We start from the raw sequence: 18,443 nt of genomic DNA, 5'->3' as shown, positions 1-18,443 counted from the left end.
CTTCCGGGGAGGGGCGGGCGCAGCCGCGCGCAGGCCTCGCCAAAGACGCGTTCCGCCGGGCGGGGCGGGGCGGGCGCACGCAGCGGCGTGTCTCCTCGCGGCACCTCGCTTCCGCCCTCGGAAGCAGCCGGCAGCGCTGCCGGGTGCCCGCGCTCTCCTGTCGCGTCCGTGCGGGCTGCCCCCGCCCTCCTGCCCCACCGGACCGAGGGGCTCCTTCAGGCCTCGTCCGCTTTACGTCGCTCACGTTAAGGCCTCGCTTATTCAGGGCTTTTAAGGCGGTTTAACGCTGCTAACAGTTAAGTAATACCTTTCAATCGCCACGATCAATTTAGCCCAACTGTAAGTAACGCAGTCCACGCTTTGCTTTTCATGTCTGCAGATAGATTTTCATTTCGGCTGATAAAATTGCAACAGATCATACAGAAAATAAAGGTTTATTCATCCTGCAACCGAAGATTATTAAATCTCCTAGTTTCCCAGTTCATGTAAGCATATACACACAAATCCTGTAATACAGTTTTAACATGCATTTAGTATACCCGCTTTTCAGATAATTTCATAAGTGAAATTTCATCCTGAGTTCTGCAGATTAACAAGGAATATTTCTTACATCCTCTTCCCTGAAGCACGCTTTTATTGACTTGCACTTCACCCCATTCTAATCCCTTATCTTTTCATGACATATGCACTAAATATTTTTGGTGACGCATCTGCATTCTGGCATCTTATTCCTTCACGTTTTCCCAACAATCTTTCTTTTTGAAATACCCTTTCTGAACTGGTCCAAATATGTAGATTACTTGAGAAATACTACTGTATAAGCTGTTAGACTGCTCACTGAATCTTAAAATTACTACTGACACAGCTTACAGCTAGCTCCTCTAACCATACTCACCAGTGATTATCTATAACATATTTAATAGCTTTTTATCAATTCCCAAGTACTTTATGAACATTTCAAATTGCATTGGTCAGTTTTCAAATAAACTTATTGATCCAGCAGAACTGCATCTTTACAGTTTAGTACTGTGTACAAAAAAATACATATTCTTTTGAATATACACGTTCAATCACATAGAAAGGTCAAAGCACAACTGATGGAAGGAATTCTAAACAATGCATTATTGTTGGCACTCAACCTCTGAGGGTTATAGAGCTAACACGTTAGCTACACATTCACTTGTGGTTGTATGAACTATGGACATTAACATAGGCATCTGTCCAGTTGGTGTCTTGCCAAGTTCCACAGTCCTGGGGCTTTCAGTTTGTATCAGACCAAACTGAGGCATTCTGCTTTATCATGCTGTGACCTGCTGATCTGAAATAAAAAGTACACATTTGTCTCATTTCTGTGTTTGCATGTGACATCACCATATATTTGAAACTACCATCACCAAGACACATCTTTCATTTATGTTTTGACTCATCTTACTTTTCTTTTTTTAGATTTATTTGTAGATAGCAGTGAATTCACCTATTATTTAACAAAATCTAATTTCAGTGAACTTAAAGATATACATTTTTACTCTGTCGTAATAAAATATAAAGCACATATGTATAAGGCAAATACACATAAGGTCTATAATACGCCTATACAGGGAGACAACAGATCTATCTAATCCTTGCAGCATTTACATACAGAGTAGTAAGCTTCTATTAACTTGGAATTCTATAAGCAAATTCAATTTCCAATAAAATCACTTACTTCCTTCTCTCAGCTTTTTTAATTCCTGTATTATATCATTATACACACAGGATAAAAGCTCCTCTTGGGATTTAGTTCCATCTAAATAAACTGAGAAGAAAAAAAAATCATTAGTTCTGTGACAGTTATATGTAATCTGTGGTAGCAATTAGCAGATATTTCAGTATTTTCAGGAAAAAATAGAAAGCAAGAACACTGCAACCCTCTGCTCCTTTCCCAAATTCAGTTTGAATGTTAGAAAGTACTAGTGTACAAGTATTCCAGTTAATAATTAGTTTACAAATATTTATAATAAAAAATTCTGCAAAAGAGTTACAGTAATAACATTAGGACAGTAGGACTGGAATAATTCAACAGAAGGGTTCCTACGCAAAGGTTCCTATGCAGGAGGAAGTTACAGGTTCTTCTTCAGCTTTAGGGTTTGAGCAAACTAAGGAAGGACACTGCAGTTCTCATTCTCACTGCACAGTAAGCAGCAGTGCCCTGCATGCTGATGAAACAGCTGACCTCTTTTCTCTGTCCAGAATTAGGCAGCCCCAAGAGCTGTGTGAGTGCAAACATCGCACAAACGCACAGCACCACAACATTTGACACTATTCTGACAAGACTAGTGACTGTATGTAGCATGTACCAAAAAGCACTTGTGCAATGTCCCATAGCTTTTAATAGGACTTCATACAGGATTTTCATGCATCAGATTCTGTCTTAGAAGTTTCCTGGTTAGTGTCAGACATGTATGCACGCATGCACATGCAAACTAGCTTGTTAATGGACATAGTGATCAAAAGTTTATATTTTTTAAACTCATAATTATTTAGAAAAATAACAAGACACGACCTTGAAGCCTTAAAAAAAAAAAAACAATAACAAAACAAACAAAACCAACACAACAACAGAAAGGTCAAAACCTGTTGACCTGTTGTGCATTGTCGCAATAATATTTGAAGAAAGTTTTGTCCCCTACAAAGAATGGCAACCAAACAAAATCCAGAAATGTGACACATTTAATCATTTTATATTTTTAAAATTAAAGGTATCATACCAATGTTAGTTGCACTTTCTTCCATTTCATTTTTATATTTCAGGTACATAGGCCACACATGTCCATCGAAGTACCCAGGTGTATCTGCTGGCTGATAGACTCTGGTGCTACACAGAAACATATGTGCTTTCCCATGCAAGTTTTATGTTTAAAAAATACAGAAGCAAGAATGCTGCATATCTACTGGAACAAAGGAAGCTACTTTGTTATAATATAATCTGTGATATGAGTTTTTGCTAATTTATTTCTGCCAATCAAATTAAATTAAAGATAAGGTAAAAGGAGCTTAACTGAAAAATAAATTACATATAAATTAAGCTGTATTGAGAGTTGTACCCAAAGAAATTACCTTTTTCTTCTTTTTATTGGCAAGGATTTCTCGAGTTTTAATTCACTAGAAATTCAGATACTAAACTCCTGAGGGGCACGTCTAGTCAAGAACCAAGAAAATATAGTCAACTAAAGACAACTGAGTGGAGAACTGCTTGACTCAGATGCCAGATTTTGATTTTGTGCAAATGTCTTGCTCCAAGCACACAATAGTGTTTCAAATCTGGAGCCAAGTCAGTCACTGGCTTAATATTCCAAATCAAATTTGCAATGTAACTAACATACAGTCTAAATGAAGCACATTTCCTTTAGGAAAAAAAAACAAAAAACAAAAAAAAAACACCACAACGAACCATGCATAAAGATTGGTACTATACCATTAATCATCATGTATAGCTGCATGTTTTTTTTTCTAATTCAACATTAGTTTAACTCTAGCATTTAGTTGGTAATCTAAATAGTTTTTCTGGACAACAAATCGTGTTTTAGTGCTTGTAAAACATTTAACATTTTAATATTTACATAAAAACAAAACAACAAAAAAAACTCCCACCACTACTCTGCATGTTTTTGTTAATGTCTGCTAAGTACCCACAGAGTGTTGCCTGGGAATAACGGATAACAAGTGATCTTAGCAGCTTATCTCTGTCAAGTGCTAAAGAAAAGCTGGTACCAAAAAAAAGCACAGTTCAGGTTAGGCGATACAGTCACCATCTGTGAACAACAACCAGATAATCTTACCTCCTTCTCCTTTTACACTCTTCATAAGGAAGGGTCAAAAAATATCTTCTATTCCAGAGTTCATTAAGTGGCCTAAGACAGTAATATAGAATCACAGAATCATAGAATCACCAAGGTTGGAAAAGACCTCTAAGATCATCCAGTCCAACCGTCCACCTATCACCAATATTTGCCTGTAAACCATGTCCCTCGGTACCACATTTAAATATTTCTTAAACACCTCCATGGACAGCGACTCCACCACCTCCCTGGGCAGCCCATTCCCTCTCTCTCAGAGAAGCTCTTCCTAACATCCAACCTGAATCACCCTTGGCACAACTCGAGGCCATTTCCTCTCATCCTATCACTGTAGTTACATGGGAGAAGAGGCTGATCCCCACCTTGACACAACCTCCTTTCACATAGTTGTAGAGAGCCATAAGGATTTCCCTGAGCCTCCTCTCTCCAGACTAAAGAATCCCAGCTCCCCCAGCCACTCCTCATAAGGGCTATGCTCCAGACCCCTCACCAGTTTCTTTACCCTTCTCTGAAAACGCACAAGAGCCCCAACATTTTTCTTGTAGTGAAGGGCCCAAAACTGAACACAGTACACAAGGTACAGCCTCATCAGTGTTGAGTACAGAGGGATGATCACTTCCCTGCTCCTGCTGGTAAAACTATTTCTGATACAAGCCAGGATGCTTATGTTTAGTACCCTCTTTTTAGGGCAGCTTTTAATATACCAATTTACGCATTACTACTTACTCATAATTATACAGCAGAAAGCCTTCAACAATCAAAATATAAACATCTTCTGTCATCTTTAGACTGTTAGATGTGTCCATCGGTTTTTCAGTCACAACGCCTGAGCTTGTATGGCTTTTCATCCAATTGTGAATACTTTTCACCATTTCATCCATATTGAGGGCATCAAGTACTAGATGAATCAGTAAGAAAGAAATATTCTACATATAAGCTTAAATGAAAGGGAATGCTATTAGCCCTACAGATCTCCTAGGTGTAAGTAGTTTCATGTTTGCAACTGATGATACCTTGAAACAAATCCTTCCCCATGTTTGGGATATATTTGGTGGGTATGGACTTTCAGAACCCTCTGTCAATAAGAAGTGTGTGAATTCACTTCACAGCCCTTTTCCCTTTGGAAGAAAATGCACGAACTGCTATCCTGTTCCATAGAACCTATAAATACTTAGCCCAGACTTCTACCCTTCTGTCAACTATCACTTAAACAAAGCAAGGAATGGGGTTCAAAAATCCTTTGTTTTTTTGTTTTAAGTTTTAGATATTTGGATGGTGGGGAGGGATGGCTTCCACTGATAGGATGACATAAGAGGTAAAATATTACAACATAGCACATGGTTTTGTCCAGAGTTAGATGTCACATAAATTACTGAACTATAGCCAGAAGGCAGATTCTGGACACAAACTTTGAAGTAATACCTAAGAGCAGTATTAAGACCAGAAAGATGAACTTTCTCATCGAGTTTCACATTCTACTTTCATTTAGTGTAGAAAGTAAACCGCAGACTGCATTAACTGATGAAAGTCAGATTTCAGCTAAAATTCAAGGTTCAGGACAATGTTCAGAGTAATACATTTTGCGATCACCATGTATCAGAAGATATTAACTGATAATCAACTGTTTGTAACTAGTCATGACCTGAAACAGAGCACTGGCAGAAAGTAGATCCAGGTCTAGAAGTTCACACAACTAAACTGGCATGCTGAGCCAGCATAAGTCTGAATTTGGAACCATTCTGGTCTCTGTGCAAGACCTGACATGAGATGAAGGTGTCTGGACCAGACCCAACCTTATCCAATTTGGAACATAATAAGGAAAGAGACCTGATTGTTAAGAAATCCAATCAGTTAGTTATTAATGTGAAAAAAAAAAAAATCCATCAATACATAGAAAGTAACTAGTTTATGCGAGTGCTGCAAGGCAAGAAACTTTCAGCTGAGCTGAACTATTTGCTACTGGACCAAATGCAACTCTAGAAGATTAAAACGAGGGAAGACAAGCACCAGCTTCAGTAGGTTATTAATTCAACAAGTTTTCTATTTTTATCTCAGTGAGGTGAGAGAAACTGAAGTAAGGATTGCTCAGCATTGTTTGTTTACAACCTTGCTCAGACTAGACACGGAACAGGGGAGTTGCTTGCTTAGAAGAGATAGGATTTAGCTCAGCACAACACAACCAACATAACAACAAGTCAAAGTTACTGACCATCATACAGCTTAAATCCACGCTCGTCTGTTTCTACTTCAGACTCTGGCTAAAGAGAAAAAACGTAATTGTCAATTGTGCTTTTATAAGCACTTACACAGGTCTGTTTTCTTCACTTACAAACATGAGGGTATACACATTTGTATCTTAACTGATAAATTTGTCTTCAAAATTTAAATGCTGCATAATGCTATTAAAATATACAAACCCTTCATTTCACTTGTAACAACAAATCCTCCAAATAATTGCTTGTAAGTTCACTAGAACTTCACCTTTCAGAAATAAGAATATGTTTAACCTCTTTAGCACAGAGCTTTGATATTCATGCAAAAGTTTTGATTTTTCTTTCCCTTTTTGGTTTAGGAAATGAAGAACTACGTATTGCTGCATAGCACTGGGGTTAACAAAGCAATACCATTAACTCTGTTAGTGCACAGTACCTTCAAAAATGTATCCAGCATATACACATTCCTTACTTTGAAAGTGTAAAAAATACAGTCAATTTCTTTTGATGAGCATACTCAGCAACTTTGGCCACTGAACGTTCAATTACCTCAGTGCTGACAAAGTTAACATTACTTTAAGAAGCATCAATTTTAACAGTCCAATAACAGAGAACTTTAAAAAGCAGAAATTATACTAACATCTACTCAAGTTCACTTCTACATATCAGGTTTGTTCATCAATAGCATTACCTTAAAGAAGTCATCCTGAGAGATTGTGTCACAGTTTGGAAGCAGTTTCTTAAGCTTTTCTGCCAAAGTTGTTTTTCCTCCATTTGTAACTCTGAGTTAGAAAACACAGACACTGCATCAGTCTCACTTTTAGACATATACACACCTATGCACATGCACCTCTATACAAATAGCGTAAACCACAGAGACACCTCTCTCTCCCCACCTCCAAGAGGTTTATTAACATTAAATACACTCTTGAAATTTTCTGGCAAGTTCTAACAGATTTTAGAGAGTAAATATAACAGTGACAAGAAAAAAAAATTAGAAGTGGTATCTGAGATCTCCAATAGAGGCAGGAATAATTTCTTAGCAGTTACACATTAGAAAAAAAAAAAAGGCCATAACATGCTATTTTCAAAAATGATCCATTCAGAAGTATAAGTTACACCACAGTTCATTCTGAAAGATAGACCAGTCTTGAGCTGTTGAGTAAATTTAATTTTCTAATACTTACCCTCCAAGGGCAATCACCAGTATTTTCATTGCTTGTTTTCTCTTCAGTTCTTTCTTTCCACTGTTAGAAACAGAGTCAGTGATAACTCTCAATTCAGCAAAAATAACAGCAGTTATTAAGAAATTCCAGTTATAGATAAGACTTGTTTTCTGTCTTTTTTCTTCCCCACAAACTTACTGTCAGAACCTCAACTGCTTTTTGCTTATAAAGCCCTCCAACACAAATGCTGTGTCACAGATATCTATGCATTTTACCTTAGACAGTATTTAATGACTTGAGGAAAACTCTGAGAGATTCAGTTCTACCACTACTGATTAGCACAGAAGTACCTGGAAAAAAACACAATCCTAGCTCAATCATTAACAGTATCCAAATGTAAACAGGTGCTGAGGTGGAAAGACAAACAAACAAAAAAAGCCAATTAAAAAAAAAAACCACCAAACAACAGAAGACAGTGACATGCTGAGGGAAGAAAGATGTTTAAAAACTCCAGTAACTCCTGAATTCCATGATTCACTGTGTGTTTATGGCATTGGCTGTCAGTGTGAAGAATTAAGACACATTAGCTGTTCTCAGGATATGATGAAACATGAACCCCAATGCTATTTTCAAACTAAACTGTGTTCTGGGGGATTAGCCTTTGTCCCACAGAAATGCTGTGGTACAACCCAAATAGCACCTGGGCACACGTGCTGAGCTTTGGACTCAACTTATGTCACCGGCTATACCAAACTTAATCCCAATTTTCTGGAAAAAAAAACAACCACCATGACGACAAACAAACAAACAAACAAACAAACACCAACTCTGCCTCCCTCAGAACAACGTACAACCCAAATGGCAAAGGCAAACTGGCCTCGAGCGTTGCAGCACACAGCTCCGAAATTACTCGGCCTCTTTAAAGGGCCGAGTGAAGTTCCACTGCACTCCCTCACAGAGCTGCCTCGGGCTGAGCATTAAATGTGCAACGACGGCATACAAACGAGCCACCCCGCCCCAAGAGCTCCGACAACGGAGGCGCTGACCCGCGGGACGCTCAGCGCAGCTCAAACCCACGCACCCAACCAAAGCCCACCCCCCTGCCGCGCTCCGGCGGCCCAGCAGTCAGCCACCACACGGCGCGAGCCCCGCCCCCTCCGACACCGCGCGGTCCGATTGGGCGCTCCTCAGGCCGCGCTCTCCGATTGGCCGCCCCTCCCCCCCTTCCCCGTGTTCTTCCCACCAGGGAAAAGAGAGCGAAGCGGGGATTGGTTGCGGGGTGTTTCTGGTCGGTGTGGTTCTCGCCGCTGCCGCTGCGGGGCGCTGCGCAGGGTACCGGCGCCCGCCCCCTCCCTTCCTCCCCGCAGCAGTCGCCGCGCATCGTGCCCAGCAGCCCGGAGCAGTTCGCCCCGCTCATCCCCACCGCCCCGAGGCACCTGCGCAGCCCGTCAGGTCCCGCCGCAGCCATGTCCAAGCCACCGCCCAAACCCGCCAAGCCAGGTAAGGGAGGGTCCCCACGGCTAGGCCCGCCACCCTCTCTCCCCCGTTTTCTCGCTGTCAGCGCGGGGCCGCCGTGGGTTTGGGACGGCCCGGTGCCGGCTGACACGTGGACAGCGGTGGAGCTGGGCTCGGGCTGTCAGAACCGGCGGCCCCCGCCTCTCCCCGCCCCGCCGCCATTAACCTCGGCGCCGCCCGAGCGCTGCGGGTCTGTCCTCGGGCACCGCGCGGAGCTTCGCTTCTCAAAACTCATGGCGAATCGCAGGGTTTTGTAAAAAAAAAAACACACTGCTGACCGGGTTTAGGAGCACTCCGTCAACCCCCACCTTCTGCTGTTCTGCTAAAGCCTCAGAACTTCTTCCATGTAACAGTTTGCTCCGGTCTTGCACCCGCTGAGCATCTTTCGGAATTGACCTGAAATAGGAAAAAGGTAGCGATAAGAGCCCCGGCACCGCGGTTGCCGCCGGGAGGTGCGTGAAGAGCTGTATGGGCTTCCGGGAGATGAGAAGGGTGTGGTGCTGCTTTTAGCAGCCAGATACGCAGGAAGAAGAATTTTTTTTCCAGTCAAGTGGTTACTCAGTCTCCGATTTGCAAAATGGTTGGTTAGGCTTAGCGTAAGAGTCTTACGGAATTCTAGGATCTATGCTGTTCACGCTTGCGGAGTTATCGGTCAGACTCTTTCTGTGTCTAATGCTGGGCATCCCCAGCTTGGCGGTGCAGCTTTGGTAGAGCTCAGCCGCTGGCAGACAGGCAGGCTCTCTGCGCCCTCACTGTCACTTTGTCCTTCAGTTCGGTGGCACAGCAGGCTGGGCTGGTGCTCTGGCACTGCAGGGTTCTGCTCTTGTTCAGGTTATTTTTCGTGTTCTAATGAACTTGCCGATCTGGTTTACCACATGATCACTTGATGCAGCAAAAGGAAATGGATGGGAATAAATGGCTGAAGAAGAAAGAGGAAGAGAATAAGACTTTCTTGGTCTTTCTTGGTAGTTGCTCTCAGGGATCTCAAAAGTCATTTTACGGAGTCCCTCCCTTTTGAGGAAGGAAGGTCTTTACAGATGCTATTGCAGAATTTTTTTATTTTGTTTCTAAGGCGTTTTCTGGAAGAGGCTGTCTTCTGGCTTCCTCCAAAATACTTTGTCCATCTGCCTTTGTAATATCAGTTACGTGTTTAACAGTGTCACTGAATTTCATGGAGGCTGTAGACATTAAAGTGTACTGACTTAAAGACATAAACATGGATTCTGCGTGTGCTGAAACTAGAGTAGCATAATGCTCTATTTGTTACCAACTTCTAGGCTGCAGGTGGGGAGATGTCTTCTTGGTTCTTTTGCTCAAGCTGTGTTATTTTTTTCTTCACTGGCTGTTATCTGGTATCCAGTCTGTAAACCATCCTGGCTTTGTCACAAAGCAGCAATCTACTTGCTGTGTCACAAATTCAAGCAGATAGAAGAAAAAATGAGACTTGATGGTCACAATTCAAGCAGATAGAAGAAAGAATAAGACTCTGGCTGCTGTAGTCATTTAAGAAACGTTCAGGAAGAAAACACGTAACTATGTGGAGATGGAAGGAGATAGAGCTGGTGGCAAGGAACTGTGTTTAGTGTTATATTCATTTCTGAAACTGTGAGTGCGTTCCTCGCAGAGCAGATTACATATGAATGCGCAGACAGTACTTTGAAAATGTGCAAAACAGAATGTTCTAAGGGAAAAATATTAAGTATAGTAATGGTGGGGTTTTCTTCAGTACATGCGAGATTTTTATTTGATGGAAGGCTCTTTCATTGTAATAATTTGGCTGCATGGGCAGTGTGTTGGGTTTCAGTTGCAAAGGAAAAGTCTTTGACATCGATAGATTTTAGACAATCATCTAATAATGTTTGTCAGCTCTTGAGCCTGTATTCGGGGCCTGTGGTTAGCCCTTGAGTAAGAGTCTGTGAATGTTTTTCATGGCTTTGGGAAATTTTTAATTTCTAGTGTTCCAAGACTTCCTCTAAAACAAGCTTCTCACTTTGCTTTTCTGCTGGAGCTTTTTGTACTAGTTTGAAAGCTTTTCTTTTTTGTATTCAAACTTGCCATTGGAGATACAGAGGAGTGAAGTGAGAGTGAAAATAATTGAAGCTTTCTTCTAGTTCAGTATTATGCAAGAGCAGGATTTCCCCCTCCATACTTCAAAAGCTCTATTGATATCTCAAACAGTATTATTCTTTTTAGAGTTCATTAACCTCCTAAATATTCTGTCTTATGTTAATTCTAATTATCAAAGTTACTTAAGTCTTTTGAACCTGACAAGCTGCGTTGATTCCTGCTAGTTGACTCCTTGAATGATGGTGGTTATGCATTTTTGGCTAGGGCCTTACACAGCGTGCAGTAAGAGCTCTTAGGAAGCTGGAAATGTTAATTTTTTCTTTTTAAATAAAAACCTTTATTACTTTTGTGTTCTCCAGATAAAGTTTGTTGATCTCAGGCTAAAGTCTACACAACACTTAAGTTTTACAGAGAAAGACAAGTCTTTTGAAGGAAATTACAGTTTAAAATGATTCCAGTTGAGAGGAAGTGAGGAAGGAGGAAGCGCAGCGTGTGTAACATAAAGGGACACTACCATAAAGTAGGTCTGTTGTCTTTGCAGCCTTCGCAGTTTTCTAAGTTAAAAATAGAATTCTGGATATAAATACTTAGTTTTAACCACAGTCAAGTTTCTTTCACATTACTGAGGTAAAGCAGAAGCTGTGGCAGTTACCATTCACAGGAGCGGAAGATCTATACTGAATGGCATCCATAAGGTCTTAGCAGTCTGTCTCCCTGGGTCGTCTCCTTCTGCAGTCACAGAAGGGTTTCTGTTAGCTAAAGAGAAGTGGGTGCGTGAGTTTGGGGAGTTATGCTGCAGTTGTGAGTTCAGAACTATTAAACAGCACAAATGCGAATGCTAGATTTGTATTTCTGACCCTAATCATTCAATTTACCATTGAAAGCCACAACAAGCCTCCTGCAAGTGAAGGTGTTCTTTGTATTGGCAAAAATTAAACTAGTAATAGGTAGATTTCAGCATTATACTGTGCTAGTCAGAATTCGTTTGTGAAACTGTTTGTGTCAAATGCAAAGTGAATACACCCCCAGGCATCTTCTCCAAGAATAATCCTGAATTTTGACTTTCTTTCTACAAATGCTGTGGAACAGAAAGAACAAATACGCTGTCAGGTGCAGCCTGTGTCTGTTACAGGGCTGCCCTAGCTTGTCATCTACACTGGTAGTGGTCTGCTCTTTGGATTCTTTTCTGTGTCTCTAAACACCCCCCTTCCTGCTCTCCCATTTGCGTGCCTGTATGCACTTCCCCTTTCTTAGTACTGCTAAGTACTGCTAAAAAGTGGAAGGTGGCTTTCCAAACAGTGGAACCTCCACTTTTCTGCCTCAGTTAAAACAGTACCTAAATGCTCTATCATACTCTGTTGTGCCTCTGTGCCGTGAACAAAACTCCAAATTTAAAGCAGCAGTCTTGTAAAACATATTCCCTCTCTTTAGACCTTGAAGGTCTGAGTGTAAAGTACTTTATTTTTCAGTTCCTGAAAAGTCAGGAAAAAGTTTCCATCTGCCTTTAATGTTCTAAGAAAATGGCATGTTTTTGAAGATATGCCTATTGTGATAAAGATATTTCTTTCCTTACTCATGCAAAATGCAAGCATATAATGAGAGATCCTGATCTGTAGTTTAACCACAATACTACTTCTTGACAAAACTTTTTGCCTTCCAAATGCTGTTGCCAGGTTATGTAGTTCTTTTGGAGGGTCTCAAACCAATGCTGAGTGCAATTCTTGCCAATGCAGTTAGCAAAAAGAAGGTGCCTGTCTTGCTTCAGAGAAAATAAAATGCATGAATGGTGTTCCGAGAGGACACTCTGAAACTGACATTGACCCTGGAACTGGCATACAAACATCTAAATAAATAATGCTATGCAAGAATCAGCCTTCTTTCTTTCACAGACTAAAGCAAGTAAGAAGAGAGTGGGACATGCTTTGTAGAAGAGGGAATTTTAATGGCAGCATCTTATGATGGCATAGAAAGCTGAGGTAAAAGAACAGAAGGGATGTGGGGTGAAAAATCCATCATTGAGCGATTAAATCCTCTTTGCAGAGACATCTAGCACAGCTTTGAAAACAACCTTTAGTTATGCTGCAATTAATTAAAAATATCAAACTGATAGGAGGAAACAAATTTTTAAACTTTTTTTAAATTTTGTATTGTGAATCCTGACAGCTATCAGTATATATCAGAAGCTGCATTTTTTTTTTTAACTGTTGTTACTATTTAGTCACCCCATTTCTTTATTTTCATGGATTTCATTTGCTATTCACTGTGCTGACGAATCAGTTTTACCCAAGAGATAAAGATAAATCTGAGTTGCATGTTTCGTTACCTAATTAAAGTATTTTATTGGAGAAGTTGTCCTAAAGAATTCAGACAGTTTTAGGACAACTCACCTCACTGCACTGCTGAGTGAGGGTTTGGTAAATTGTGGCATGGGGAGTTCCTGTGCCTTGGTTATATGTCAGCGTAACATGTGTAATATCTTTTTCTTTTTGTCAGATAATTGCACTGCAGATATTTATTGCAAATCCTTTGAGAAGGGACTAAGACTTGTGGCGAAAGAATGGGACTGAAAAGGATTATTCAGATTTGTCCCTGCAATTGGGAAAATATTTGTTCTGGGACATCTTGCTGCACTATGCCTCGATTGTTTTTATTTTTGAAGGGTTAGTCATTATCTATCTAGAAGGTAAAGTCATTACTGTTTGACCAGTATCCTGAAATATCAGAAATATGCATTTCCCCTTGCTTTAGTTATTTTGTCTTACAAATACATGGTTGGGAGGTACTGTCTGCTACCTTTGCAAAGTTCAGATCACTGCTTTTACCTTAGTTCTCTGTCCTACAGGAATCTCACGAAGTGGTGAATGGTGAAAAGAGGAGCTCAGTAAGTCCTCAGGCACTTCCTGACTATGAGCTTATTAATTCCAAAGGACACCAGCTAGTGAAAGCTGTAATTTTGACCATGTGCCTGAGGGTGTGCATCACTAAGTGGAAGTACTTGTATTCAAGTGAATGTAGTTAGTCACAGGGTCTAATAAAAGACAATTTATTTCCAGAAGAGAGATACTAATTTAATATTCCCTCTTAGTCCTTATATTTTGCTGTTTTAAATATTCCAGACTGATGGTTTCTTTTTTTTTTTTGTGGGTTTTTTTTGCATTAAAAGTAATTCCTGTGAAGTGGTAAGTCGTATTGTTCTTAGCTATTAAATTCACCACCGTAAGCAGGCTTTAGTATCTATTTATTAGTAAATATTTAAAAGATAATTTGAAAGTGCAAGAAGTTAGTAGTGCTTAATTTCCAGATGGAGTGTTGTGAAATTAAAGTTAACCAGACCTGCAGTTTTGCAGATACGGATACAGAGAGAAGTGTTTTAGAATATGCTGTGCTGTGATGTTACGTCTTGACATTTGGGGAAGTAGCTCTTATTTCTGTTGTAAATTATAGTGCACACACACAAAGCAAATTGTCTTCAGTTTAAACAATGTTTCAACAGTGCTTTTATCTGCATTTCATTTCTTCTTTTCTAGTTTTCTAAACCTGTTACAGATGCAGTATGTTATTACCAGAATTGTATACTGTACACACAAATTTAAACTTCTTACTTTTCCTTGTCTTCTGCCATCTTCTCATTTCCCCTTTTAATGTTTTTTATCTTCCCTTTTAGTCTCCAGTTTCTCCTTTTTCTTAAATAAAATCTTAAAAACTGGTGGATGATGGTTGAAATCATCAAAGGATTTAGTGTGCAGTTCTATCATAAATTGTGGTGTCGCCTTCATAAGAAAGCCTAGGAGAAGGAACAGTATCATGTACCATCCACCCCTTAATGCCACACATCCTGGTTTGTCATCTCTTCTTCCTTGCCTGTCTTTTTGTTGTTGTTGTTATTTGTTTTTGTTTTTAATTGAATTCTAGCCACAGTAGGGATGCTTCATTCTAAAGCTCTTAGAGAATAACTACAGACATATTACTATCTGGTTGGTTTGTTTTTTCTCTTGGTCATTTTCATATAGGTAATGAATAAAAAAGGTTTCATGCTTTTAGCTGCTGCCATACTGCAGGCATTTAGTTTCCAGGGCACAGGCCTATTAAGTATTGAACCCTTTATCTCTAAGACATAGCTGCTGTGTGAAAGTGCACCAGTAAGCCAAACTGAAATCTGATGGTATTACTCAAAAATAACAACTGCTTTGATTACAAGTTAACCCATACAACATGTAAAAATACAGCTTAAGAACCTCAATTACAGTGTGGTTTACTTGCATCATTGTGATACTCAGAAAGAAATCTACAGAGTTCAGACTGCGGATTTTTCAAAGCAGATAAAACTCTATACAGAGTTCAGAAGTTTAGTTAATAAAATTATGTGGTGTACATGTTTCTTCTCCTGTTCGTCTTCTGCGTTGTAATCTTGAAATAGACCTATGCTGAATATTTTAAATGTTTATAGGGATGCATCTTTTGCAATTAATGAAATCAAATTTATGTCTCTTCTTTTTTCTGGGCCTCTATGCTGTTGCCCTATTTGAAATAAACATTGCCTACTTAGAGATATTGTAAACACTATAGTTTATTTCATGCATCTAAGCAGAATATCATATCTGCTGTACCTGATATAAATAGGACTTGCTGACTGTCATTTTTCTTCAAATCCTTCAGTGATTTCTGTGTCATTGCATTATTTTCCTGATTAATAACAATTACAAATGAGTATGGGAATGTATGGCAGACATCAGTCATTGTTTTTGTTTCTTTATTTTTTTCCTTAATTCTGAAGCATTTAAGATGCTATTACGAAAAAATATGTGTAGCTTATATTGTTGCATATGATTGAAACAACACTTTGCATCAGAAATCAGTGGCTTACAATGACTAAGATGGTGAGCCATGAAGGCAGTGTAAGATATACAGAACAGGCAACATACACTTGTCTGATCAGTTGACACATTTCCTTCAGAACCTATACTTCTTGTTCGACATCATCACTTTCATTGCCATGGGCATGCCACAGGCTCATTCAGCAAGCAGTTTTGAGAGTTAAGGAGTTTACTTGTATATGGGTTTTGTATATGAATGCAATGTGTTTAGACAATGTTAATCATATTTTTTTTTTTTTTTTTCAGGACAGGTTAAAGTATTCAGGGCCCTATACACTTTTGAGCCCAGAACGGTAAGTATATTTTTTAGGGACTGGGAAGACTAATTTTTAAACTTATCCATAATAACACTTACTTAATTATGACAAGGTTGAACTATCAGGTTTGCTGTACTACTTTTTCAGTGAAGAAGTCTGTTGATGAATACTCATTCTTAAATATGACTTTTCTTCTAAAGGCAACAAGGGTAATTGAGAACTGAGAGAGTGTTGATAATCTGGGACCAGCCAAGAAAGGAGAAGTTAACAAACGTGGGATATATTTCACTGCTTTTGTTGCAAAGGGCTCAGTTGGAAAGGCTACAGTCTGTCTTTAGCATTCACGGAGATCAAAGATATGAAAAGTTAGCTGCAGGCATGTCAAACTACAGTATTAAGTCAAACTGCAGACTGTTAGGCAGTTATCCAGTTTCTACAGAATTAGAGGTGTTAATATTTTGAAAGAAATGTTCAATATATTCTACTTTTTACAGGTGATTATTCTATCTAAGTACAGATATTTGTATTTCTATTTACCTTTTTTATTTTTTTTTCTTTAAGCCAGATGAACTGTACTTTGAAGAAGGTGATATCATTTACATCTCAGACATGGTAAGTCTGATACATCCCATACACATACGTCCAAATGTTTCTGAGATGCAGTATATCCCTTTTAAACTCTTCTCCCCTTTCTCTCCAGAGTGATACAAATTGGTGGAAAGGAACTTGCAAGGGGAGAACTGGACTAATTCCAAGCAACTACGGTAATGTCTAGAATATTTTCCTTTGGTAAGATTATTTACAATCAAATGAAATAGCTATATGAAGATTACTGATACGCTCACTTTCAGAAACTGGTAAAAAATGCTGGCATTTGACAGTACTCTGCCAGAGTATTTCAGAGTATTTCTACAATATCATTTACCGCCATCCATCAGCAGCATACAGGCTGTGAGTTTGCCAAGTGTTTGTTTCTGGATGCGCACGTGAGAACAGACACTTTTAATTGGGAGAGAAAAAAACAGAAATAGAGGAGAGTTCTACAGAGTACACACAAAGCTCATAGCCTTATATTCTTTGTATCTGTGATGAATGTATACTCATTTTTAAGATTTTTCTCATCAGCGGTATTTGTTCAGTCTGTTTCTTGTTTTTTCTAAGTAAACGTAATGATAGGCAGGCACAGCCTTCAGTGACTTGGAGATCAAGGAGTCTGACACAGCATGGGGCGGCTTCTTACCAAGCTAATCAATAAATCAATACTCAAATAGTTAAGTAAGCTCTTATATGGACAGGAAGATAAAGAAGATGGTAAGCAACTCTGTAGATATACTCTGGCAGTTGTTTTGTTGTTTGTTTTTTTCCTCACTGCTCTGTTTGCCATTTGTTGCTTTTTACTGAAGGTCTTCAGCCACAGAAAATTCTGCTTTGACAGAATCGTAATTGCTTTTTCACATTCAACTAAAATCACTTTGAAAAGCCACAAACACAGTTAACACAATTCTTTAAAGTCCTCCCCGGAAATGTAGGCAGAGTAGTCATGTCACATGACAGATTGCATCAAAACTCTTAGTATTTTGGTAACAGTGTGGTTGCTTTGTGTTGTCGTTTCTTCACCAGGAGACACAATGGTAGCAGTGCTATGATTCCCTGCCCTGAAGAAGAGATAGGGAGAGATATGAGTGGAAGGCTATAGTGCAATTATTTGGACCCTGGCATGCAGTTTCATTTTTAGAAAACCATTGCGACTTCTGGATTGACTGTGCTCTTGCCATCTGCCAGAGCAGTTACTGTTATATAAGATAATGATTTCAATATATTTACCTGTATTTTTATTTCCTTTGGACATTGCAGTGTGCTGTATTTAAACCAACAGCCATTTCTATCTGTGTTTCCACTGTGATCATTTTGGAAAACTACTGAAAAATTATCTGAGCAACATTTTGCTTCTGTCAGCATTGGTGAGACTGTACCTGGAGTGCTGTGTGCAATTTTGGGCTTTGCCATACAAGAGAGGCATGGGTATGCTCACGATTGGCCAGTGAAGGGTCATGAAGATGATGAAGGGACTCCATACCTATAAGGAGGGCTTAAGGAGCTTCTCTTAGAGAAGGTTCAGTTGGGACCTTATTAGCATGTATGAATATGTGAAGGCAGAATGCAAAGAAGATGAAACTGGGTATTTTACAGTGGTGCCTAGTGCCAGGACCACAGACAGGAACATTAGGTTCCCTTTGAACATCAGGAAGCACTTCTTCAGCATGCAGGTAACAGAGCATTGGTACAGATTGCCCAGTGAGGTTGTAGTCTCTTCCTTGGAAGTCTTCAACAGCAGCCTGAACATGGGCCTGCTCTGGATCTCCCAGCTTGAGCAGAGAGATTGAACCAAGTGACCTCAAGCAGTTCCAACCTCAAGCAGTCATTGATTTTCAGGCCAGAGAAGTGTGTGTGCATTTGCAAAAATTTAATGTGTGTAAGCAGAACAGAAGTCTATGTAAGAACTAAAAATGAAAAA

General features: G+C 39.6%; 2 protein-coding genes across 6 annotated transcripts in view; one reads left to right on the top strand and one right to left on the bottom strand.

Annotated features, from left to right (window-relative positions):
- Window positions 1-315: 315 nt before the first annotated feature.
- On the bottom strand, window positions 316-9,781 carry NMRK1 (nicotinamide riboside kinase 1). 5 transcript variants are annotated; one of them, XM_090132543.1, is made up of 10 exons: window positions 8,297-8,392; window positions 7,491-7,565; window positions 7,237-7,296; window positions 6,741-6,831; window positions 6,046-6,094; window positions 4,563-4,734; window positions 3,819-3,890; window positions 2,748-2,854; window positions 1,706-1,795; window positions 316-1,318 (listed from the first exon to the last, which is right to left on the bottom strand). In XM_090132543.1, exons 3-10 carry the CDS (start codon window positions 7,263-7,265, stop codon window positions 1,299-1,301), a joined length of 630 nt encoding a protein of 209 aa, XP_089988669.1. In that variant the 5' UTR covers window positions 7,266-7,296; window positions 7,491-7,565; window positions 8,297-8,392; the 3' UTR covers window positions 316-1,298. The 5 variants fall into 5 exon arrangements, with proteins under 5 accessions (XP_089988669.1, XP_089988672.1, XP_031458235.1 ...); XM_090132546.1 differs by lacking the exons at window positions 7,491-7,565; window positions 8,297-8,392 and adding an exon at window positions 9,009-9,781; XM_031602375.2 differs by lacking the exons at window positions 7,491-7,565; window positions 8,297-8,392 and adding an exon at window positions 9,039-9,781.
- Window positions 8,582-18,443, top strand: part of OSTF1 (osteoclast stimulating factor 1) — a 20,737-nt gene continuing 10,875 nt past the window's right edge. The window contains exons 1-4 of the mRNA XM_031602374.2: window positions 8,582-8,715; window positions 15,918-15,964; window positions 16,490-16,540; window positions 16,629-16,692. Coding sequence (XP_031458234.1) covers window positions 8,682-8,715; window positions 15,918-15,964; window positions 16,490-16,540; window positions 16,629-16,692 — 196 coding nt within the window. The 5' untranslated portion in view covers window positions 8,582-8,681. The remainder of the gene's footprint in view (window positions 8,716-15,917; window positions 15,965-16,489; window positions 16,541-16,628; window positions 16,693-18,443) is intronic.

This window comes from Phasianus colchicus, chromosome Z (genome assembly GCF_987193195.1).
Source record: "Phasianus colchicus chromosome Z, bPhaCol1.hap1.1, whole genome shotgun sequence".
In the NCBI taxonomy this organism is placed as follows: Eukaryota; Metazoa; Chordata; class Aves; order Galliformes; family Phasianidae; genus Phasianus; species Phasianus colchicus.
This window is presented reverse-complemented; position numbering and strand designations above follow the sequence as displayed.